This window comes from Pezoporus flaviventris, unplaced genomic scaffold, assembly GCF_033815535.1.
Source record: "Pezoporus flaviventris isolate CSIRO_AGI_PZ_B2104156 unplaced genomic scaffold, CSIRO_AGI_Pfla_v1 ptg000002l, whole genome shotgun sequence".
Lineage (NCBI taxonomy): Eukaryota > Metazoa > Chordata > Aves > Psittaciformes > Psittacidae > Pezoporus > Pezoporus flaviventris.
In genome coordinates, this window is record NW_026892550.1 from 3,237,268 (window position 1) to 3,261,755 (window position 24,488).

Below are 24,488 nucleotides of genomic sequence, written 5' to 3' on the forward strand. Positions count from 1 at the left end.
CCCTTCCCCTTCCTCTGCCCTCCCCAGCACCTGGCGATGCCCGGCCAGATCCACACTGGAGTAAGTCAGACACCCAGGAACCTGATTGACGCTGATGTCGCCAGGATGGGAACCTGGCCTCACAAATAACCTTTCCCCTTGAGTGGGAAACAAAACACACCCCCTTGGTTTGGTAACCTGTATGTATGTGCACACGGAGCTCTGTCCCCCCATCATTAGCAGATGTCTTGCATACGAACTGCATTACCTATAAAGTCTGCTTACTCCAAGCAAATGTTTCTCAATCTTTTCTTTTTACTTCAATTTGAAGTGAAAGGTACAGTATAGGATTCAAATGCTTTTGCATTACATGGGTTTCTGGCCACTTGAAAAACCCCACAGAAGAACAACTTCACAAACCTGAAACGCCCGCTGAATTGTTTTGCTGCATTCCATCCTGCCTGATGAACTTCCTTTTGATTTCCTTTCTTTTTGCTTGACATGGCACTTAACTGCTGCTTATTTATTGTTATTTATTTATTAAAAAAAGAGTGAAATTCGCATCTCCTGTTTCAGCTCTCACTTCGTGTCAGTTATTTCTACCCTGTGGATGTGTTGCACAGGCAGGAACATCAGGACATTGCCCAACAGGCAGAACTAGCCCAAAGAAAGAAGCGAACCTGAAACGCCGAAGCATGACTTGGTGTTGTCCCAGCTCTTGCCTGCACCAAATTCTGGCTCCAGGGCTGCGGGCAGGAGACATCAGAGGTGACTGACAGAAGGATTCCTAAACCCAGATGTGTCACCGGCCTGCTCGCTGCCACCTCAATGGCACCTCTGACTTTTCTTTGGCTCAAAGATTTAACGTTAAGGCAAAAATAAGACACAGTGTAGAAGCTCCATCAAATCTTTGGCACAACAGCAACAACAACAACAACAAATTACTGTACACATGAGCTGAGAGGGTAACATTTCCCAGTTAAGCAAAGGGAAAAGTGCTAAATAAATTGCACGTACTAAAAGGTGGCTGGCTTAACAACAATAAGAAGCATCCCTGTCCTTGTTTGGTTTTTGTTTCCTTCTTTTCCTTTTTTCCTTTCTGTTCCAGAGATTAAGAAAGTTCCTTGGCCAACTGTCAGCTCGAAAAGGGGTTTCAGCAAAAATGCTGCTTGCAGTCTTCATCTGGATCGTGCAACCTTTGCCAAGAACAGATGTAACTCTGGCTGGGAAGCTCTTCTGGATCCTCCCCTCCTTGTTATTACTCCTGGAAAGAGAAAGATGCACCATCAGAACAGTGAACACATGGTGTCCTGGTGGCTCCTTGCACCAACGATCACCATTGGGGTGTCCTTGGGGACCATTGGCCATGGGTATGAAGACCTTTAAGAGTTGGGCTTGCAGAGTAACCCCCTGTAGGTGCCGCAACAGTGGCCAGAGCCCACAGAGAGCAGAAGGACTAGCAAAGAGAAGGGTGAGGAAGGCTTAGGGTGGAAATACAAGGTGTGGGCTGCAGCTCCTGCCACAATTAGAAATGATGGCAAATACCTGCTTTTGACAAGACCTGCAGATTTTTGGGGTCTATTTTCAGCTTCAGAAGCCGATTTTAGAAAGCAAAGGGGATTTGTGCAGGAGATGGGGTTTATGTCTGTATTTTAGTTATCCCATTCACTATCCCGCATGTATGGCTTCTCAGCCTAAAGGACTGCAACCTGCTCCTTGTGTCTGTGATCCCACTGCAAGTCATGGCTGTGGCAGATGTACTGGGATAACAGGATTTGGCTAGAGAGTATTATGGCCACATCCATTGGAAAACACACAACTCCAAAGCACAGAAGCTCCAGGCAGGGAAAAACCTCATCTAAGTCCCTTTTAACATTAAAATAAGCTCTGTGAATATCCCACAAACAGTCGTTAGTGTAGTTCAAAACAGGGTAAAATCCTCAGGGCCTGCTCTTTCATGAGATCACATCTCTGTTGTCCAAACTGCCTTCATCACGTGGGCTCCTAAATCCTTCTTTAAGTAAGTTAGAATTAGAAACTTGGAAACGAGATCCCATTTGTGGAGTCCAACCACTGTTTCTCGCTTTTTGCCAGTGGATTTAAGAGCCCTTCAGGGTGCACTACAACCTCTGAAGGTCCTTTGGACACAGTCATCAATTCCCTGGATAGACCAGCCATCCTTCTGACAACCTCAGAAAGGTCAAACTCCTTAAAGCTTGGCCTGAAAAACACGTTTTCCTGAATCTGTTTTGTTTCTGTACTGCCTCTTCTTTTCTATTATTAGATACAGTAACATTAAGGTATAAAATATTACTGACTGATGCCTATTTTATGGTTTTATTTATTTGATTACTATCATTAGGGAGATCAACCACCACAGCTGATCATCCGTGCCAAGCTAAGGGGCAGAGAGGCCCAAAATCCACCTTGCCATCCCTTCCTGCACAGTACAGACCTGGGAAGCACAGGATTTCCCCAGGACCATCAGGATTTCACTCAATAAGAGCTCCAAAAGGGCCTAGGTCAACCTCCATGCAAGAAATGCAGGTCTCTGCTGGACCCTGGATCCTGGAGTTGGGGTCAACACATCTGGATACATGGAGGAGGTTTTGGCCATTCAAGTCTGCTGAAGGACAGGATGGAGCCATGGGCTGGCTGCATCCCAGCACATCCCAGCAATAACAAAGTCCCAGTGCAAACTGGTTCCTCTCCTGCGTAAGCAATAATGAACTCTTCACATCTGGCACACACCAAACCTGAAAACAGAGCTCATTATTGCAATTATTATCAATAAGGAGGCACCTCTGCTGACTGTAAGACACTACTTAGTGCTGTGTGAAGCAGGAGAACATATGAACTATTGCCCTAATTCACAGCTTTAATTGGGATTTGGGATTTTGAATAAATGAGGTTTAGATAGGAGAACAACAAACAGCCTTGTGTATCGCAAATGTTTCTGTTTCTGTTTGGAGACCCCTGAAATCATTTTCCAACAATAAATAATATATATTAATAAGCTGTAATAGAAAAAGTCAGTGCTTTAATTTATCCCACATGGAAAGAAATGTAAAAGAAGAAAAAGGAGGGGAGAAATGACCACTCTCATTAATATTAAAAGACAGTAGAGAGACAAATCCCCCCTGTTCCCATCTGGAACAGCAGTCCTAGCAAGAAAAACCTTTTCCACGGCAGGAATGAACTACCCAGCAATAGCAGCCTTATGCCCTAAGCCAAAGCCATCGGAATCACAAGGCGCCTGGTCCCCTCTCTTGTGCCTCTGGTGCTCTTTAAAGTGCTGAACAAATAGGACCTGAACTGCAGTTAACACCTCCTGCATTCATTCAGTGAGACCCTACCCTTTAGCTCAAGGTGCTCAATGCTGATAAAAAGCATTTTGGGAAGCAGGATGCATTTAGGAAGAGGAGCCTCAGTGGCAGGTCTCTGCTCTGAAGTCTTTGCAATTGGGGAAGATCATCCATGGAGGCGCAAGAGCGAATCTGTACAAACCAGCCAAGGGCGGGTAAGGGCAACCTTCCAGGCAGATGAAATGGAAAGGGAATGGAGAAATCCCTCTGCAACACGAGATGGAGCTCAGCAGACCTTGCTGGCATGTTCAATGGGTCCCAGGGCTCTGCCCAGTGCCGGCCATGGGTTATGTTAGGTGGAAACAGGCTCCTTTCTTTCCCCCTCCACCCTTTTCCACTCCAGCCAGGAGTGTTGAAGACAGATTTATTAACCAGGGTCTGCTTTAAACTAATAATATCAGAAGTCCCATGGCTCTTGAATTTGACAACTGGCCCAATGACCTTGGTGAGTTTGCAGCATCCCAGAGCATTTCAACCTCTATAAATCAAAGCACTTCTGGAATTGAGTCAGCCTTTGTTCCAGGGCTTCTCCTGTCTCTTCTACTCACATTTTCCTTTTGCTGTAGTTACCTGATATCTGTGGGGTGGATCTTACCCTATTCTTGGTAATACCCTCGCTACAAAGGGAGCGGAGCCTACGATGGGACCCTGTTCCATGCCCCAGCCTTTGCATGCTGCAATGTGGCTGCTCCAACACCCCTTTTAAATCAAAGAGGGTTTTGGGGTGCTGTCACGCAACAGTGGGGTCCCACATCACACCCCTTTTGCAAGGAAAAGCTTTCAGCCCTTCTCTTTGGGGTACCGATGCTCAATCCCCAAATGGGCCAACACAGGGTGTGCAGTGCCCTCAGGGAAGCATGTAGCTGATGCTGCCTCCCTGCCCAGCATTGGATGAACACAGAATCACAGAACAGTTAGGGTTGGAAAGGGCTCTATCATGAGCCCTTAGCCTCACACTCATGTCCCATTTGCAATTGTTGTTTCAGATTGCAGGGACATATAAAACACAAAGAATAAGCACAGGAATCCGCTACAGCTCTTACACAACCTCACTATTGCCCCACCATCTTATTTTTAAGCAGGTCTGTTCCCCGGGCGTGGAATCCTTCAGGCAGCACAGGGCAGGGATAACCCATGGCCAGGCGGATCAGGCCCCCCCAGTAGGGATGCTGCCATCCCACTGTCCTGCAGGCAGATGGACGGCTCCAAAGCGGGACGCTGCTCTCCTGTGGTCCAGCTCCTCCCCGGGGCCCATGGAGCTGGCGGCCGTGGGGAAGCAGACTGGCTGGCTGCCCGCTCGCGCCTGCAAGTCCTAGCAGGGAAATGAAGCTATTTTTAAAGAGGAACCTCTGCTAAGTCGAACTGCAGGGAAAGGGAGCTCGAACCTCATTAGAAGACCCCCCTCTCCCCACACAGGACGGGAAAGAAACGCCGTGCAGATCATCAAGACTTTTTACTGTGCTGGCTCCAAATATGTTCTAATAATCAATATCAGATGATCAATAAGAGCAAGCCCCGGCAGCCAGGATCATCTGCTCAAGCCAGGGGGTGGGAGCTGTGGCTTTATCTCTGGGCTCTGTCTAAATAAATCACGAGCCATGATACCCTGTTAGTGAAAAAATATGCTCCAGGCGAACGGTTTCAGTGCCATACAAATCAAGCCTGCCACTTCCATTTCTCATCTATAACGTAAAACCTGGTCACTCCTGCAAGTAAATATGCCTCCAGAAAGCCCTCCTTTGAATTTTCCAACGGGAATAAGTGTTACCTACAGCGGGAGCTCTGCTTTTAGCAAAGTGGCAACGAGTCAGCATCAAGGCATGGCAGAACACCACAATAACTGTTTTATATAATGCAATAATTACATACATAGCGCGAGCCCTTTTAGTGCAACCAACAGAATGGCTTTTCATTCCATATACGCTCCTCTATCATTTAATTATCAGGGAATACATATGTATATATAAAGAGCATTTTTAATGTTTAATTCCTTGCGTCTGTGCGCATCCACACACACAGGCACCAACCCAAGAAACTAAATTCCAGCCGAAGACTTTTATTGAGCTCCAACTGCTCGCCTGTTATTCATAACCCAGTTTCCTCTCTCACAAAGAGACCTTTAGCATGGTTTGGGGTTTTTTTTTTCTTTGCAGTGTGTGTGTGTGTTATTTTTTTTCCCTTCTGCCTCGCTAACAGCTGCTCGCAGTGTTGTATCCTGAGTGATGATGAGGTTCTGAAAGTGTTTTTTTGGAACAGATGGCCAGGAGAGAGCTGGGGAATGTGCCAGCAGCGAGCTGGGGAATGCGCCAAGTCCTGCAGTGACTGAGTACTCCGGGTTCCAGCTCGCGTGCCTTTCCCCTGCCCTCTGCCCCAAGTGGCGCCAGCAGGACTTCCCAGCTCGCGCTCCGAACATCTGGAGTCTGCGACTGCCAGAAGAGCCTGGACGGGGGGAGGATGAGGAGGAAAAAATCCCTCACCCGTCGCTCCCTGCTCCGGCTTAGCTCCCATGGCCACGGCGATGTTGCTGCCTAGCACGGGGGCTAAGCAAAGGCAAACAGGGGAGAGGGGAAGGCAAAGAAACTGAACCTTGCCATGGGAGACTGGGGTGGGCTTTTTAGCACCTGGGGGGGGGGGGTCTGTTCAGTGCTGGGGGTGTTTTATAAGGGTATTAGCAGTCGGATCCTGCTCTGTGAAGGGCTGTGGTTGTGCTGCCTGGATCCCGTGGGATGTGGGGGGCTGTGGCACACAGCTGTGCACCCACAAAAATACTGGTGTCTAGGGAGAGCACCCGGCCACGCACCCTGATCCTACCCCAAGCCATCGCGCTGCCTTCCTGCAGGGCACCAGAGTCTGGGTCTGCTGGGAATAGGCTATAAAAGAGTGTGCAAAGAGCAGGCTGGACCCAAACCCCCACAAAATCTGTGCGAGGCTTTCAGGCAACCTCCTGCCACTCAGGATCATGTCCCATGCAGAAACGGGGTACACCAGGGATGAAGAAACTTGAATGCCCCTTTCTGAGCCACATCCTTCCCCTTGTGCGTCCTCTGTGCTGCTGGAGGATACTCCTGCCTAGAGCCAAAGGCAGGTCCCCCCCTCTTCCCAGGACATCAGTGTGGCCCCAGCAGGGTTCAGGGCTCTGCTGAGGGTGCCACAACCCACATCTCCAATGTGGCACGACTCCTGCAAGCATGGTGAAGGGCAAAGTGTAGTTCAGATCACTTGTATAATCAAGCCAAAGGAATCCTTAAAAAATGAAGACTATCATCAGAATTCACCACCCCCCATGCAGCTTTTGGTTTTGAAAGGAAAAGGCATTTGAAGCCCTTCAATTACCCCCTTTGCTGCTTATAAATGAGATCTCCCATCACCAAACACCCTCGGTCAAGTCTCAGTTGCAACAACTAAAATCACCGTATAACTATAGTTAGGGCTGGAAGGGAGGGCTTATTCTCCCCCTGGTCAAGTTTGAAAGGCTAAAGCCAACTTTTCTATTTAATAAAATGGAGTGGAAAGAGGGGGAAAAACCACCCCTTTATGCTTCATATTGCAACAGCAAAGTCTGAACAACAACCTAACGTTAAGGACAACAGATAATCCGCCCTCAAAAACAAAGCAAAAGGAGACGCACGATCCAGCAAAGGCAACATCTGGAGCCCCTGCCTGCCAAAACAAACTCCAACCAGCTACTTTTTAGTGTGAAAAGCTCACAGTGCCACAGCACATTGCAATCAGGGAGCTGAGAGAGTGAGTGATAAAGGCAGAGACACAATAAAATGGAGATGACAGGAGATAAGGGTGCTGTGGACCCAGCGGTAGAGCTCAAGGAGCAGAGGTTTATGCTCGGGCTTGCTGTGATACTTTTTAAGAGAGATTAAAAAAGGAAACCCCTGAAACAACACCACCACAAACACAACAACCACCCCAAGGTCGGTAACTCGGAGAAACTGCTCAGTGAGCAGTGGTTTGGGAGAACTGATTAAAAACACACACTGCTTAGTAAAAACGTGACTATTTCCAAATGAATGAGGGCACGGTGATTTGGGGCCAAGGCATTGCATCCTCATTCAGCTGCCCGTGTGAGACCCCCCAAGAGAGACATCCCTTCATCACCTGACATCCAGAGCCTGGATCTTCCCTGCACAGCCATCGTGGATCTGTGACTTCCCTCCCTTGTGCTCATGATGCCATTGAGTTGCTTGGCTCAAGGAGAAAGGGAGATACCAAGATGAGTTCTCCCAGCACAGGCTTTGCATCCCCACTCCCGCCTACTGGGAATTACTACTGGGTTTGGTACGTACCGTGTTTGGGTTCCTCACCAGCTGAGTGTGCTCTTGCAATCACCTGAGCAAATATAGCTGGAGATAAAATCACACCTATCAGCCAGGGGAATCCACAGAATGCCCTAAACTTGGATTTTCCCAAGCAGCAGAAGTACATTTGCAAGACACATTCCAGAAAGAAAAACAAGGCAGAGCAGGGACTGAGACCCTGCCTCAGGTACAAAGCCCAGCTTTCATTTTCGGATAGGGCCTCTGGGGAAGGGTTAAGGTGGGTGTCCTTCAAGAACATGGAGATAAGGCAGATTTTGTCCTAGTGATGCTGTATCTGTGTGCCAGTGGTGGCCCATTGGGAGGCAGGATGTGCCTATTAGAGTTTCATTGCTCGAATGGGTTTGGGGCTTTTGTCCATGCATATGCTCCAGAGCAAACTTTAGAGAACAAATGCCATAAATGGAAGGCTTTTAATTCTTAATTTAATTTTTTTTTCATTAAGGATTGATCCAGCCCTAACCCTCAGATGTGAACTCTCCGAGATTTGGAGCCGTTTGAAATCTGGCTCTGTGTTTTGTCTTCAAGCTTTCTTTGGTTTACATAAGCCAGGATAATGAGTCTCAGCCCACTGGGCACTCAAAGCCTGAAGACCCACTCAGAAATCTACTGAAGCCCCCAAAGGAATGCTCACCCTCTTCTTCTCTTCTGTCTTGACTTGGGGAGATGACTCAAGACTCTACTAGCAATCTGCTGAAGCCCCAGGAAGGATGCTTGTCCTCTTCTATCTTGGCCTGGGGGGGACCCAAGACCCAACTCTCACCTTGCCCTAGGGTTAGTGGCATCACATCAGCGTCCCTAGGACACCACTGCTTGTGGCACTATGAACCCCACAATGAACCCCAAATTCTGGGCCATGCCCAGGAGCTCCACATGCACTTCCCAGTTTCACCTAGTGATGTTGTCTGTGGTCAAGCAGTGTTGCATCTCTGCCTGGCACTGCTGCCCCAGGGTCATAAATACAGGCCATGACAGTGAGAGGAAGCGCCAGAGAGTGTGCTATTGTGCTTATTTATAAACTAAATTGTTGTAGGATGATTTGTTGGGCTAAAGAGGACAAAAAGTGAGGAAACCTGCCCGAATTGGAGGCAGATCTTAATGACACTGGGGAAGGAGCCTGCTCCCCGGCTCAGCTGCCCATTCATCCATTAAAATCCTGCTGATTTATTATCCCGCCTGACAAGCAAGCCCAGAATGCAGGGGGAAGTTCAATTCAAGTTTACAAAACTCTTTTTGTCATAAAAGCCTGAACAAAGACATCAATCACTCCTTTAATTCACCCATGTCACTCTCCGAGAGGAAAACTGGCAGAGCGCTCCGCTTCCTCCTCCTGCCGCTTGACGATGATTTCACCTAATTGGTTCAGTGTTAAGTAACCTAAAGGAATGTGGGGCATAATTAGATTTAACGTTGTTTCCTCAAGATACCCACATGTCCTTCAGGTCATACATCTTACTAATGTGTTTATACATACAACGTCTCCATTAGCTACTTTTTTGTTGTCGTCGGGGCGATTTTTCTCGGAGATAAGTGTTAGATTAAACAAAACAGAAAACACAGGAGGCGACCGTGTTTTTATGGGCTCCAAAAGGCAGCTCAAGGTTGGTTTGGTTTAACAAGTAACAGCCCCAAGATGACTCTAATAGGATCACGCTCATGTTTAAACACACGATGGGCCACTAACGAGAGGAAGAGCCCGGCGCAGAGGACAGGGAGGAGAGAAAAGCTTTTGATTAGAGAGGAATGCAGTTATTACAAGATCAGACAGATGGAGGAGAAAAAGCAAGAGGGAAAGGCAAGGGATGAAAAAACCCAGGAAATATCCAAGAGATTGGGAAAAGAAGGAACCCCCTTTGGATTCCTCCTTTTTTTTCCCCGCTTTTGTAACTTTTCCTGTTATTTGGGGGGCGTTGGGGGAGGCTGTAACATACCTTCCTTTTTTTAGATCTTCCTTCTGCTTGTAAGGTCCTAGTGCACTGCTCCACGCATTCAGAGAAGCTCATGTTACTGTGGTCAGCACTGTAATCCAGGTCTGCTAGTCTGGCCAGGGAAAGGATATAGTTACAGGCTATTCTCAAGATGGCCAGTTTGGACAACTTTTGACCATAAGAATAGCAGGGAACCTAGAAAGGGTAACAGGGAAAAAAAGAAGAATAAATTAAAAATTAGGACAGATAAACAAAATATCTTGCTTGAAGCATGGCAAAACAACTGTAGGTTATTTTCTTAGCAGTTTTTAACATAAATAGGAACTCCAGCGATAAAAGGCCATATGGTCCCAACAGGTTTTTAAGAAGAACTCCCCCACTGCTCTCCATGGGGATGAAAGCAGCACGAAGCCTCTTGATTTCAGCAGGGCAGTTCTGCTTAAAATGTGATGGCAGGATACGGCCTGGGATGTCTGCCTGCTGCTCAGGCTGCTTCTCAGAGGCCCTGTTTGTCTCAGGAATCTGCAATCCCCATGCCATCCAGTTATTCATCTTGAGTAACTTACTCCCTGCAAGTAGCTCCAATGCCATTGCAGGTCTTGCAGAATAAGGCACTAAGGGGGGGTATGAGCAAATATATCACAACCTGGTGTTTTTGTGCTCAAACAGCAGCAATCATGACTTCCAGCCCATGCAAAACCACAATGCTGTTGTAGGAGCAGGATCTGGTGGCTGTAATTCCTACCTGCCGAAACACCCCATCATGGTACTTCACCTCCCCGATCAGAGTCTGGTTCAGGGCTCTGGCCATATCTGATGCAATTTATTTCTTTACCCTTGAAGGTTCCTAGTGTAATGTGAAGCATTCAGACAATTCCAACTAAACAGTGTGTGCCTAAATAACTGAGCAGCATACATTTCCTGCTGTACAGGGTTTGACTGCTTTCCCATCGTGACGCACCAAAGCCCTACGTATAGGCTCAATTTTGCACACACAACTTCAACGTGTCCAGCTTAAAGAGGGATCTTCCTCTGAGTTCAATAGGCCCGGGGCCCTGCTTGCTAGTTTGCAAAATTGCTAAAGGTCATTCAGCCTTTAACGCACAGGGGCCTATCGCCTACGGGAAACTGGAGCCGGGCATTTATCTGAAATCCATCCTAGCCACTCGTGTTGTCTGACCGCCCGTCAATCCTAAGTTTTCATACTGCATCAATCACCGGAATACCGCAGTGTCCCTCTACCATCTGCCTCCGTACCAGTCTCCATCCTCCTCATCCCTCGAGGGTGTCAATAGGGTTGGAGAGTTTTTAATGCTTCTTGCCATGCCCATGCCTCAGCTTCTCTTTTCTCCAATACGCTCCTCAGGTATTCCGCCTGGCTCCAGCTAACCTCAGCTAGATGTGCCTTCCCCGTATCCCACAACCCATGATAGATGCTTTTTGCCCATGAATTTAGTCTGATAAGCTGAACCCCTGCCAATTTCGAGCACCCACAACATTCTTTTGCAAAGTTTGCTCATGTTGAACTTGGTTCCTACAGTCTTCACCTGAAGCCCCCCAGATCCTGCACCTGAATAGAGGACAATAGACTCATTCACCTCTATTGTAACACACATTTTTTGTCCTCCACCATCCCTTCAGCGTCTTTTCCAGGAGAAAAAGATCAAACCACCGTAGCAGATGGGTGTGTGGAACCATCCCTTATCTCTGATGGCCTTTGCTGCTCTTCCCTGAACTTTTGCTAGTCCTTTTGGAGCTGAGAGGATCAGAACAATGCATGGTATTCATGTCGTGGGTGCTCTGTGGATGCATCTATCTAATAGATGCTATGTTCTCTTTTTTGTTTAATAGTCCTTTATTCATAACTCCTGACCTGATTTGTGACCACCGCCAGGCATTGACATGAGACTTCTGTTGAACCATCTATAGAAACCCTGATGTCTCTCTTCTCTGAGATACTGGTCAGCTCGGGGTCTGTCACTGCATATGTGGAATCTGTTTTTTTCCCCATATGCATCACTTTATCTACATTGTATTTATTTAATCTGCCATATTATTATTACCTAGTCACTCACAGCCATAAAGTCCCTCTACAATTCTTATCTCTGCTACCTTTAGCAAATAGCAGCACCTTTTGGTGGAGTATTGCCAGCAAACTTCCCATTGCACTGCTCACCCACCTTTCCAGGTCATTTGCAAACACACTCAGCAGCACAGCTCACACCGTTTCAGGCAGTGGGACTTCAGAGATCTCCAACCCAACTCCCTGCTTGAAGCAGCACTAAGATCAGAGTAAGACCTCAGTTTGTCTACTCATGAGTTCTCTCCCTGTGGGAACAAGCCCTTTTCCCCTTCCCCTCCATCCCTTGCCTGTCCACCAATCACTAACCCACACTCCTGTCCAAGATGCTCAGTTTCTTCAAGCACTCCTAGGGAGGAGCTCTGCCATAATACTTATGGAAATCCAAACCAACTACAATTGGTTGGATCATCCTTATTCACAGGGATTTTAACACGACACTATGGGCCAATTGGCTTGTATGCTACAGCCGAGGTGCCCACCAGTATCCAACCTTTCCAGAAGCAAGCCAAAAAGCCTCAAAGGGTCTTTTGTTTTATACATACAATGTGCTACTGATACCCCTGATGAGGCAATGAATCATAGAATAGTTTGGAAGGGACCTTTGGAGGTCACCTAGTCCAACCCCTCCCTGCAATGAGCAGGGAATCTATTTATTCCCTGGGAATACCCAGTGTCACTGCTGCATTTTCCTCAGGTGGCAGCTGCACAAAGCAAAAACTCTGCTGGTAACACCAACCCAAAAGGAACAGAGCCACTTCCATGTCCCTCCTGCTGGAAACATCACTATGTGTCCCATGGGATTCAAGATACACCCTGTAAGACCCTCTTTCCAAAGCTGGCAGTTAAGGAAAAGGCAAAGCTGAGTGCTGTCCCCATCTCTTTATAGTGAATCAGTGAGGTGGCTGGAAATGGCTGGAGTCCATTTCCATGGACATGCTGGAAAAGGGCACAAAGGGCCCCTTTTTGACAGACAAAATCTCTCTCTAAATCCTCATCTTCACTTCTTCCGCAGCACGATGCACACACCAACTGTGCTTGCCCTCAGACCGTAATACCTGGCCCCCAGATGCAACAAACTCAGAGTTATTTTGAAAGCAAGAGCTCCAGGCCGCAGAAACTCCCAGTGTAACAGTGGAGATCCCAGATCAAACAGCAGCGTGAAAAGAACAAAGCAAGATGGAAACTGAAATGGAAGAATTCAGTGAAATGTGGGAATAATTTCAGAATTAGAGCAAGAAGGAAGTTAAATCGAGTGGAAGGAAAATAGACCACGAAATCCTTGATGCTGATGCACAGACGCTGTCCAGTTACAACACAAGAAGGCAAAAGTCTTTTTTTCCTCATCTGTTTTGCTCTTTTTTTGTGTGTGTTTAAAAAAAAAAAACACCCCAAAACAACCCAAAACCAAGAAGAAGGAACAAAATAAAACACAAACTGTTCTGTGGGACGCTCGCTGCTAATTGTGAGAAAGATCTCAGTGCTAACACAGCTGACAAAGCCCTTGCCTGGGAATACACAACACTCTTCCAACATGCTCCAGCAAAGTCCAAACTGGAGCTGCCCCATGCATCCATGGGAAGAGGTTCACCTTGAGGAGCTCAGATAGCATCGTGATGGGTGCGGGGCACTGACATTAGGAGATAAGAGTTTTGCCATGGTTACAGTGTTAGAATAACTATTTCATCTGAACCCTCCCTGTCTTGGCTCAGCTCCTGCCATTTTAATGTTTCCTTTTGAATTAAACATGGGAAATTGAGAGAGGAATGAGCCACTTAGTTCAGATCCAGATCCAAAGCTTCCCCAAGCGGGGGGTGGTGTAAGAAAGTGAACTTTGATTTTATCCCTTCTTTACTATAAAGCCAATAGGGAAGAGGATATAGATTTGCACAAGCTGGAGTGAAGGGTATCGATGACACACCTGGATGCCAAGAGTCTTCAATATCCAACCCAAACCAAAGCAAGCATCTCAGAAATAGGAAAAATGCCTGATGCTGGTGTGGCCACGCAGGTGTAACCCTCCCAGCTTCCAAGGTACACAGATTTTCATCATGAGGTAATGTGAGCAGGCATCCATCGCACTCCTGGTGAGTACCAAGCCCTTTCCTTCCACCACCTTCTTGCTCATCACACCTGAAATGAACAGACACCAGTGCTTTGGTGGGAGAGCTGTGAAGACAGGAGCTGAGCAGATCCATTCAGAGCCCAAGGGAAGCAGGGGAGAGCTCAAGTTCCCATGCAGTTAATGACAATCCCTTATCTGACCCCACTGTTTTCTGCCGAGCGGCAGCGCAGCTCACCATCTATCCTGCAATATTTGCAGTGATTAAAAGGAATTAGGAAGGAACTGCAACTGAAATTTCACACTGATCCGAAGGAATGCAGCTGTCTGCTAGAAAGCAAAGCATACGGGCACCATCCTCAGCGTTGGGAGATCAGTATAATAGTGGGCTGGGAGCAGCAGCAGCTAGGGCTTCAGCCAAAGGATGTCTGTTGGTTGTGTCTGAGAAGGGCTCTGCAGAGTCTCACCCGTCTTATCAGTGATCCCCAGGCTGGCAGGGGCTGGAGATGAATGCTCTTGAGACATATTCCTGTGCAGAAGAGTCCTTCTTTGGTAGGAAGGCAGAACGGGATGTGACCTAGCAGGTCTTTTCTATCCTTGCCATTTGTGATTTAGAGGCAGCACGCTTGGAAGACTGAAGATGATCCCTTGAAGTTCATGGGAAGACTGCTGCACATTTGACTGGAGCAGCGCTCAGCCCACAGCCAGCCCTCTCGAGGGTCACTGTTATCCACTAGTGACATGGTCTTGGGGTTTATTCACACCAGGACACAGGAAAGAAGACAGTGGGATAAGGCTGGGGAACAACTAGAGAAAAAGATGGCTGAGAGGGTAAAATAACCACCCTGGCCATGCAAGGATGCAGGGTATGTTCACCATGACAGGTCCATGGGGAACAACCAGGGGCATACCACGGACTTTAGAAGCATTAAGCCAATTCGCACCACTGAGCTGTTGGCTGGGTAGCTCTGTCTTTATCAGTAAGACACAATTTCTACGTCCACTCTGCATGAGTATGTTGGAACAAAGAAGAGTGTTGGGTGCTGGGGGTCCAGACCTCTCTGTTGCTGGAAACAGGACTTTGCAGCACAGACTTGCACAGATCCCTTCCACATGAAGGTCACATAGGGCAGAATAGGCCCTCCTGGGTAAAGCAGGGAAGACGGGGTGGCTCCAAGACAGAGAAACGCCTGTGTTTGCGACACAGCATAAGCTAAGCCCTCCTGAGAGTTAGCTCCTTCCCAACATGCCGTATTTAAGCTGCTGAATTTACCTGTCTGCTAATCCATCTGGTTTATTTTTATGCTGGGAGTTAAAACACATCAGCCTCCCCTCTCGGGAGAGCATCTGGCTGCCTCTTCCCTGCATCTGAACACCATAGAACTGCACTGTCTCATTGTCTGTGCTGTGCCTCCTGCCAAAAATGTTTCCAGAAGGTTCATACAAATGTCCAGTGCTTAATAGTTCTGGCTCTCATACATCTCTCCTTCCACTCCAGAGTGAGTCAGATGTTTCCTGGGGTTAAGGCACCGCAGGGGAAAGGCAACAGGGCTGCTGGTGTTTCCTGTGCACAGGGGAAACCTTCCTCTCACCACCTAAGGTATCTCCATGGCTGGTGTATGAACTACTGTGTGGAGAAGGGGAAGTTGTGGATGCCCCATCACTGGACGTGATAAGGGCTAGATGGGGCTTAGAGCAACCTAGTCTAGTGAAAGATGTCCCTGCCCATAGTGTGGGGTTGGAACTGGATGAGCTTTAAGGGTCCCTTCCAACTCAAACCAGTCTGTGATTCTATCAGCCTGAAGGCCTTGTCCAGAAGATCATTGTCTGTGTTAACATTGTGGAGCGTGTTTGGAAAGGGTTTGGATCCAGCCGTTTTCTTTCCACCCAGTTCTGGATGGAGAAGTTCCTACCTCTTGGGGGACCCACTGGTTGATGGGCTAGTTGGTGTGTTCAGATTCACCAGCAAGGGACTTGGCTTCCCTACCTTGCTCCTTACAGCTACACACCCCGAGTCTTCCTAACATCAAGGATGGGATATGATGATTTACACACTTTTGTTTGATGGGAAAGCCTGCAAGCGTTACTGGGATGTCCTTTCCCAGTCCTGCCAGACCCCTTCAGTACAGTTGGTTACCAGTGAGTGGATATGGTGATTGCAGTAATGGCATCATGGCATCCATGGCGTGACTGAACTTAGGACCCAGAAGAACCACAATGAGCCACCAAGCAACTTGCAGCTTAGCTGCCTGCAATACTACTCCCAGAAGCTGCTGAATGGCCCTGGTCCCTAAACACCCTTCCTCCTGCCCATGGCACAGCAGCAGTCAGCTTCCACCGATGGCTTCTCCATGCCACTGGTGCTCACTACACCAAACTGGACCTCTGGGGCAGCACAACACGGGTTTGAGCCCAGCAAGGCCAGATCCTGCTTTGTGGATGTTCTTCATCTTCAGCTAGATGCTCAGAGCCCTGTTCAACCTGGCCTTGAACACTGCTAGGGATGAGGCATCTACCACCTCTCTGGGCAACTTGTGCCAGTGCCTCACCACCCTCATAGTAAAGAATTTCTTCCTTATATCTAGTCTAAATCTACCTTCTTTTAGTTTAAACCATTACTCCTTGTCCTATCACAACAAGCCCTACTAAAAAGTCCCTCCCCATCTTTCTTATAAGCCCCTATAAGTACTGAAAGTCTGCAATGAGGTCTCCCTGAAGCCTTCTCTTCTCCAGGCTGAACAAGCCCAGCTCTCTCAGCCTTTCCTCATAGAGGTGCTCCATCCCTCTGATCACTTGTGTGGCCCTCACTCCTCTGGACCCTCTCCAACAGCTCCATGTCTTTCCCATGCTGACGTCTCCAGAGCTGGATGCAGTACTCCAGGTGGGGTCTCACCAGAACAGAGTTGAGGGGCACAATCACCTCCCTCAACCATCACTGTGCCAGTTGCTCCTCTATTCCTGCCAGCGATAGCAGCTATTTCATACCAGGGGCATGTGGGGCTTTTGTTTCTCTGCCACCAGGCTGCAGCGGTGGGAAGGGGCAGCCCTGCTCTAGCCAAGCAATCACAGCAGCTTCAAAGCAAGCCTCATCCCTGCCTCGCCACAGGCAGCAGAGCATCCAGCCAGGGACCAAACCTAGCTTCCAAATGCCAACAGGAACAAAAGCAGCATCGCTCAGGCAGGAGAACTAGTCCCGATCCAGGCGCCTTTGCCTCTTGGGTGGGTCCAGGCTGTCAAATAACCTAGCTCCCGGTTCCCTCCCTGCTCCTGGCTCCCCCATCGCTCACATTGCAAAAACATGAGTTCACTCCTTGGAGCGAATGAATTGGCTTCCTCCAAACAAAACCTAGGTGTGGTGCTGGGTGAGTTCACCCCAGGGATCTCTTCCAAATGGCAGTCTGGTTAATGCTGCCCCAGCACTGGCTCTGCTCCATTTTGGACAGTCCTCCTGCACTATCCCCGGACGTTTTGCACCGTCAAAGCCTCCTGCAGATCCTCGGGGCATGCAACACACACTCTCAGTATCATGCATGAAAAATACCACGTTGCTGGGCTGCAGCAAAGCTCTTATTGCAGGCTCTTTGAACCACCTCCCAGAATAAATCACTACACAAAGGGCTACTGCAGTATCACAGGAGAAACCCCAGGGCATCTCCTCTAGAAGGGGCTACCCTCAAGCACTATAGTGGGGAAACACTTTGAGTGACACTTTAGTAGTGGTCACCATATCTGAGGTCCGATGGGTCCAATTCACCTGGGGAATAGGACAACAAGCTCCACTGTAGCTAGTGGCATTACACCAGTTTTGTCTTGGTGTTCTTTAGTCACCAGCCACTGCTGGACACCACAGGGGTTTCCGCTCCCTTTCTATCACTGCTTAGACTCAGGAGCTGCCCCAAGCCCAGCTCAAGGAACTCAACTCTCCTGCAGCACAGACATGGCTCTGCTTGCATCCCCGCATCCCTGCTTGGCACAAGGGACAGTGCAAACTGGGACCGGGGTGGGATATATCACTTTGTGAAGACACATGGCATGGACCCAAGGAGGTGCAGGAAGGGAAACAAAGAGCCTGAGGGAATCTGCTGCGAGCTACCATAAAGTGTCCCACCTCCCCACCACAGCCCAGAGAGGAATTTGAGAGCGGATTAAGGCAGGGAGCGGAGGCTTGATTCAAAGCCCGACGGAGAAAAGCAGGCTCTTTCCTCTGATTTCAGCAGGAGCCGTAAGAAAACACAGAGGTTAACTCGGGGTGGCTGCAGCAGGCACAGCAAATACCTCCTGACAGGAGCGGGATTTGTAGCAGAGGATAAAATCAGTTAGGCAGTGGCCAGGGGAGCAAACAAACCCCATTCTTGATGACACACAGGCATTGTTTTCAGGATTTTTGTCCTTTTGTCTGGTTTCTCCCTTATTTTCTCTCCCCTCGTGTTGCCTCGGGCCAGTATTTTGTCATCTTCTTTAGCTGTTAAACCACAGTGCCACTCAGTTCTTCCCCAACCAGGCTCTAAATAATCCTAAGCATCACTCTGGGCTAGCTGAAACCACCGAGATGCTCCAGTTAACACTGTGCTGTTTGATGACGACGTACAGCGGTGGCACCACGCATTGTAAGCAACACGTGGAGGATGCTCCAACTCTCCTGAAGCCCAGCAGCATCTCCCCAACTGCCACCGTGGAGCAGAGCCAAACCTTCCTGCTGTCACCCCCAAGGAGCTGACTGGGAGGTTGGTCTGAAGGAGCTGTGTTTGAAGGCATCATAGGGCTTCCTGCTGGTGGGATCATTGGGGGATGAATCACTGGGAAGAGGGCTGGGAGATGTCAGCAGGTGATGGAGAAAAGCTCTCAGTCTTCCCACCACGCAGTAAGGACACTGGTCACATACAGTGTCCCGTCTGCAGAGGTGACAAACCACAGCCACCTTTGGGATGACACGCAAAGAGGACAAGCACGTAATGTGGCATTCCCAGAATAGTCACAGCCTCCACTGGCTTGTGGCTAAGGGACTGCTCAAGCCACAGGCCCTGACAGGCTTGTCCCTTCGAACCCCTGCAGACAGCTTGCCCTAATGCCACCCCACAGCAATACAACCTTCTCCCATGGCCTTGAGGCTGCTGCTCTTGATGTCCCACCATGCTCCTAATGGGAGTGAGCTGGGTCTTCTTTGCACTGATTTAACACCAAGCCACAGCAGCCACGTGCATGCCAGCAGCAAAGAGTGAAAAGATGCTGGTGTGGGGGAAAAAACCTCTACTCCAGCAGCTAAAAAGCCCTATAAAATCCTAAAATATCCCCTGAACCCACATGAGTGCAGAGAGCAAGGCTGTCAGCTGCTAAGGCTGAGAGAGCCCTGGTAATGCAGTGGTGAAAAGATTTAGAGGAAAGTCAATATACTTCAAGGGAAAATAAATGTCTGTGGACACATTTGCTCCCGGCGCAGACTCGAGCTCGCTGTGGCTTCATGCTTTGCTGTCTTGAGGAGGAGCTGGACAGCAGTGCTCCATAGAGAAACCAGATGTGCAAGAGTAGGCAGGCTCCAGATGAGGAAGGCTGCTGTGGTTGTCTCTGTCCACCGAGGGAGCGTTTGCTGCCACCTTAGGGTCTGTCAGCACAGCTGAGGAGCTCAATCACAACCCCTGTGAGTGCTATGGGTTGGTGGGAGCTGGCTTGCTTGGGTGCCCACTGCAGCCTAACGGAGAAGAGCACTATCTCCTCCTGGCCAAGGCCTCCAGGAGCAAACTGGTGGCTAAGTCAATGCTGTAATAACTGTGCAGATGGCTCTGTTTCACACTTGGGATGTATTGGAGTAAGCAACCCTTGTTGCCAAAAGGAATTTGCAAACAAAGAACGGAGCCAGTGTTGCTGGCAACCATGACCCAGTCTGGGTAGCAGTTGCTTTGCAGATGTGCAGTGGTGGCATCGCATCTTGTTTCCTCCGAACAGTTGCACCACTTCATGAACTGGAACATCCACAAAGGCACTTCAGATGGAGGAGGAGATGACCCTTGGGCTCTTGTGAACTCATTGCTGCATCTCCTCATCAGAGATGTTTGGGTTCATTGACCACCCACAATGGCAGAGAGAGGAAGAGAAAAATGACAACGCACCATGTCACTTATGGGAGGTCCAGGCGCAGCTGGGACAGTTCAGCTGGACAGCAAGAACTCACTGACCAGCACTTACCAGAGCATCCGAGGGCAGACCAGTGCTCCAGGTAGGAGCTGCCCAGTTATGGGGACCAGAGCAGCACCCAGGAGGGACACCTAGAAAGGCAGCAGCAGAGGGACAGCAGAGTATAGCAGAAGTATCTCCACCATGTCAAAAAGCCGGTGAGTGTTTCCCATGGGGAATGACTCTATTAGCCCCAGTGGAAGGATCACAGGGACAAATGATGCTCTGGATTGAGCAGGGGAAACCTCTTGCAGACGGCACTTACAAGTGCCAAGATTAAGAGGAAGGAGCTGTATCTCAGGAGCATCTACCCTTGAGTCCCACTTCAGTGTTACAGACCTATGGTGAAGGCAGCAGCTCAATACAGAGAGAAACCCTCATTCCAAGTGGCCATAACACCAAAGGGCAAGCACTACAGCAATGACACATCTCTCCCAACAGCAGCCAGCTTCCCGTCTACCTCCCACCTCTGAGGTGGCCCTGGCCTTGGAGGCGAGCCGGGGACAGCTTAGTGCTCAGGGACACGGCTGGATTAGTCTCTCTGGTATGAAACAACTGTGGTTGGCTCTTCCTCCATCAAGAACTGGGGAAGAAAAAGGAAAACAACACCCCTTCCTGCCATCTGGATTGCTAGACGACACAAGCCGAAACATGTGTGCCATATGTACACAGCTGTGCAGCGCAGGGATGCCGCTGTCAGCCCATCTGCCCCACACGCTGCGTGCCAGTCACTCACCCTGGGGTGGGCTGCCAAGATGGGGAGGGTGCCCTGCATGGCTTCCCCTTCTCCTCCTCCTCACCAGGCATGGATGGGCTCCCTTCCTACAAGCACTAGGGTTTTATCCCATGCATACCAGCAAGGATGGGCATCTCCAGTCCCACGCATCCAAACAGGGTGGGGAAGGGGATGATACTGCATGGGTGCTGGGTACCGGTGGTTGAGTGGGGCTCCACATCCAGCACCCAACCCCTTCCCAAAGGGGCTGGAGCCGGCTGTGTGCAAGCACTGCGCTCTCCCGTGCTCCTCTCCCCCCTGTCTGCAGGGAGGTATCAGTTTCAGTGCCTCAGGAAAAACCTCCCAGCTGCTTAAGGGCCTGATACATGATGACAAGGAGGGGACGGAGGACTAACTGAGGAACAAGTAAACCGAGGTCTGTGGCTGTTGCCACACGGGGGTTGCCTCCCGCATGGGGAGGCATGCCCCCTGCTCAGGGATGTGGAAAGCTAATGCTTACCCAAAGCAAAAGAAAGCCTCCCTATTGCATTTCCTTCCTCAAACACACCTCTCCACGCCCCTGCTTCTCGCTGGACATGACCGAATGCAACGTCCTCTCATCTGATCCGATCCAAACCGCTCCTCACAGACCCTTTCCGCCAGCACCGGTGTGAATGATTTGAGTGACAAGCCAGCGCCGTGCGTATGTTCCATGAAGCTGACTGTCACCTGATGTCACGTACAGCACCAAGCACGCCGCTGGCAGCCCAACAAGAAATGAATGCAAATGTCATCCAATGATGGTGGGGACAGCCAGCCCACCCCTCAGCAAATTGCTAGGAAGACCTCGCAGCAAGCGTTTCCCAGAGAATGATTCCTTTCTCTCTGCAGCGTGAATACAGCTCTGCCTGTATGCTCCTGTGCTGACCCTGGAGAACGGCTTTCATGGGAAGAGAGGACAGCAACTTGTTCTCCAGGCTCTTTGTGCTCCCAGCTGAGTCCAAGGCTGAAATGATTTATGAAGGCAGGGCCAAGGCCAGGAATCTGAGGCTTTTCAAGAGTTGCCCATTTCCCAAAAGAGTGCTGCTTTAATTTGTTGCTTGCCTGACTTCTGCTTGAGGCTCAGCCTGGAACAGGATTGCCAGTGATTTGGGAAATCAGTGCTACTTCCCCTTGCGGTTTTGGTGGTGTAGATGTCTGTCCATGGAGAATTAGGCTGACACTTCCAAGCGTGTTACACAGTCGCCAAACAACCAAGATATGGAAGCAGCTTAAAGAAACAAGATATATCAAGTCTGGAGTTTGCATCTACAAGGGACAGCCTCTCAGCACCGGAGGGACAGCATCCAGCATGGGCTGGATTACCGTGATTATAACAGAAGCTGTCAGATCCCACCACCGTGCGGTGATTTAAAATGCTCTGATTTAGATGCTCGTTGGCAATTCCCTTCTGACATACAGTCCTAGTCTTAGCTGAGGTTGGGGATGGAAGTCTGCAGCAGATGACAGGGAAGGATTAACTCTTGGGGTGCAGCTACCCAACACACAGCAGTCACTGAGAGGGGCATCATGCAGGAGATGGGAACAAGCAGAGCTCCTCTAAGCAGGAATCAGGATTGAGTCTTAAAGTCCCCTAGGGAATGGGTTGGATAAGTAATGTCTGAAAGATGGTAGCCAAAAGTCTGAGTGTGTGAGCCCCGTGCTGCTCCCACTGGGCTGGAGGGACCATCCTGGGAGAGGTGATGCCCAGCATCACTCACCATTAGATCCATTTGCAGCTCACAGCCTCCAAGCCCTGTGCACCTCCTCCTGTCTACACACCTGGGATAGTCCCAGCAGCATCCTGGAAAGGCAGAAAAGCTGGGACAGCTGGGCTTGCATAGTGTGACAGCACATCTTTGTCAGTGAGCTGTTACAGGGTGCCTACACACAGAAGAAAGCACAGGGCTGATGACAGTGGCCAGGGCACTGATTTATTCTTCTGGAAAAGATACAAGAACCTTGTGGCTTCTCCAGATCAAACCTCACCTTCCATAAAGGTAGGAAGGTGAGGGAGGGATTTTGTCCAGAACCTTCATTTACCTTTCAGGAGGTTCACCCTGCCAGTGAGAACACATCTATTACCCTTCACAGGAGACCACAAGCATTTTCAAGACCTCTCAACAAGGAAGCCCAGCACCACACATACTTCAAGCACACACTACTATAAAAACCTTGGGAAACTAACTGGGACCACAACTGAACTCTGCTATCCCGGGCAGACAGAGGACACACAGAAAGTTTCAGAGGTGGCCGCAGGAACCTCAAAGACCCTGACACAGAAGTCAACAGAAGTTTGCTACTGCCCAAATTCCAGGTGATCCCTTTGAGCGAGCCCACCCCAGCAGCAGAGCTGCAAGTACACGTGCTCTTGGTACCAGAGCATCACCCAGCTCGCAGCGTGGCCAAGTGCCTCTCTGCACCCGCTGTTTTCACTCGGAGGGCTTTCTCTGTTCTGTTTTCATTTCCCACCCCTCCATGCAGCTCTCTCTCCGGGATGATGGGGGGAAGTCCGAAAGTTCCTAACTGCAAGCAAATTAAAAGCCCTTATTTATTTATCTTGAGTGTTAGCATACTTGCAGGGCTGGTACTTCCAGGCATTTTGAACCGACTTCCCCTTCTGTCAGGCGTCCACTCCGGACTCCTGCCTTTAACCCACCCTGACCTCAGCGCAGAGCAGCCGCCGACAGGGAACGCGGGGCGGAAGGCGATGGGGGGGGGGGTTGCTATTTGCCCAGCGATGCCCATCGCCATCCGCGCACCCTTTACGCGCCCGTCCCGCGGGGGTGCGGGCGGCAGGTACCTGCTTGCGCAGCGCCTCGAAGGCGGCGCTGATGGTGTGGACGCGGGTCCTCTCCCGGGCGTTGGCCAACAACCGCCGCGTCTGCTGCAGGGCTTTGATCTCCGGAGAGACTCCGGACGCCTCGCCCGGCCGCGGGCGCGGGGAGGCGGCGGGCGGCGGCGGCGGCGGCGGCTGCTGCGGCGGCGGCGGCGGCGGGGCGGCGGGGAAGGCGCTGGCGGCGATCGCGGCGCTGCGCGGCTGCCAGGCGGGCGGCGGTGCGGCGGGGGGCGGCGCGGGGTGGCTGTGGTTGTGGTGCGGGGCGCGGAGCCCCGTCCTCCTCCCGCTGAGCACTTTGAGCTCCACGCGGAAACTTTTGCAGCCGTGCTTGCGCCGCAGCCGCCGCAGCCCCCCCAGCTCGGCGGGGCACAGGCGCGGCCAGGGCTCGCCTTCGGTCAGCGGCGTGCTCCGCATGGCGCGGAGCGCTCAGCGCCGCCCGCTCGGCCGCTCCGCTGCTGCTGTTGCTGCCGCCTCGCCGCTGCCCATCTGCGCCGCAGCGGGCTCCGTCCGTGTGTCCGTGCGTCCGCGGCTCCCCGCAGCCTGCCTCCCAGCGCCTGCAGCCGGCCCGCCGCGCCGATGAGCGGCTTTAAAGAAACAGGAAGGCTGGGCTTCTTTTTTTTTTTTTTTTTTTTTTTTTTCTCTCTTCCCAAAACAGCTGTGCTGCCAATCTCCTTTGTTCATCCCCCCCGCACCCCCCCTTCCCTTCCCTCCCCTCCCACCCCACTCCCACTTTCTTCTTTAATCTCGCTTTTCCATGCGATGGAAGAGAAATCCTGCCCCCCGGAGACTCGCCGCGACCCACCGTGTGCGCTTCCCTCCCACCTCCCCCCCCCTTCGCTTTGCTTCCCCAGGGAAATCCGTGATTTGCTTTGGTTTCCAACCCGTCTTCATCCCGTTTCTCCCCTCCTATCGCTTGTTCCCCCCCCCCCCCAGTCAAGATCCTCATCTGCGAGGCGGGGGGTGCCTGACTTCACGTTGCCTTCCT

General features: G+C 50.2%; 1 protein-coding gene across 4 annotated transcripts; it reads right to left on the reverse strand.

Moving 5' to 3' along the window:
- Positions 1-274: 274 nt before the first annotated feature.
- Positions 275-24,477, reverse strand: ATOH8 (atonal bHLH transcription factor 8). 4 transcript variants are annotated; one of them, XM_061466590.1, is made up of 4 exons: positions 24,385-24,477; positions 23,468-24,087; positions 9,604-9,795; positions 8,067-8,406 (listed from the first exon to the last, which is right to left on the reverse strand). In XM_061466590.1, exons 2-4 carry the CDS (start codon positions 23,915-23,917, stop codon positions 8,344-8,346), a joined length of 705 nt encoding a protein of 234 aa, XP_061322574.1. In that variant the 5' UTR covers positions 23,918-24,087; positions 24,385-24,477; the 3' UTR covers positions 8,067-8,343. The 4 variants fall into 4 exon arrangements, with proteins under 4 accessions (XP_061322564.1, XP_061322574.1, XP_061322553.1 ...); XM_061466580.1 differs by lacking the exons at positions 8,067-8,406; positions 24,385-24,477 and adding an exon at positions 275-1,243 and having other exon boundaries at positions 23,468-23,932; XM_061466569.1 differs by lacking the exons at positions 8,067-8,406; positions 24,385-24,477 and adding an exon at positions 8,413-9,049 and having other exon boundaries at positions 23,468-23,932.
- Positions 24,478-24,488: the final 11 nt, after the last annotated feature.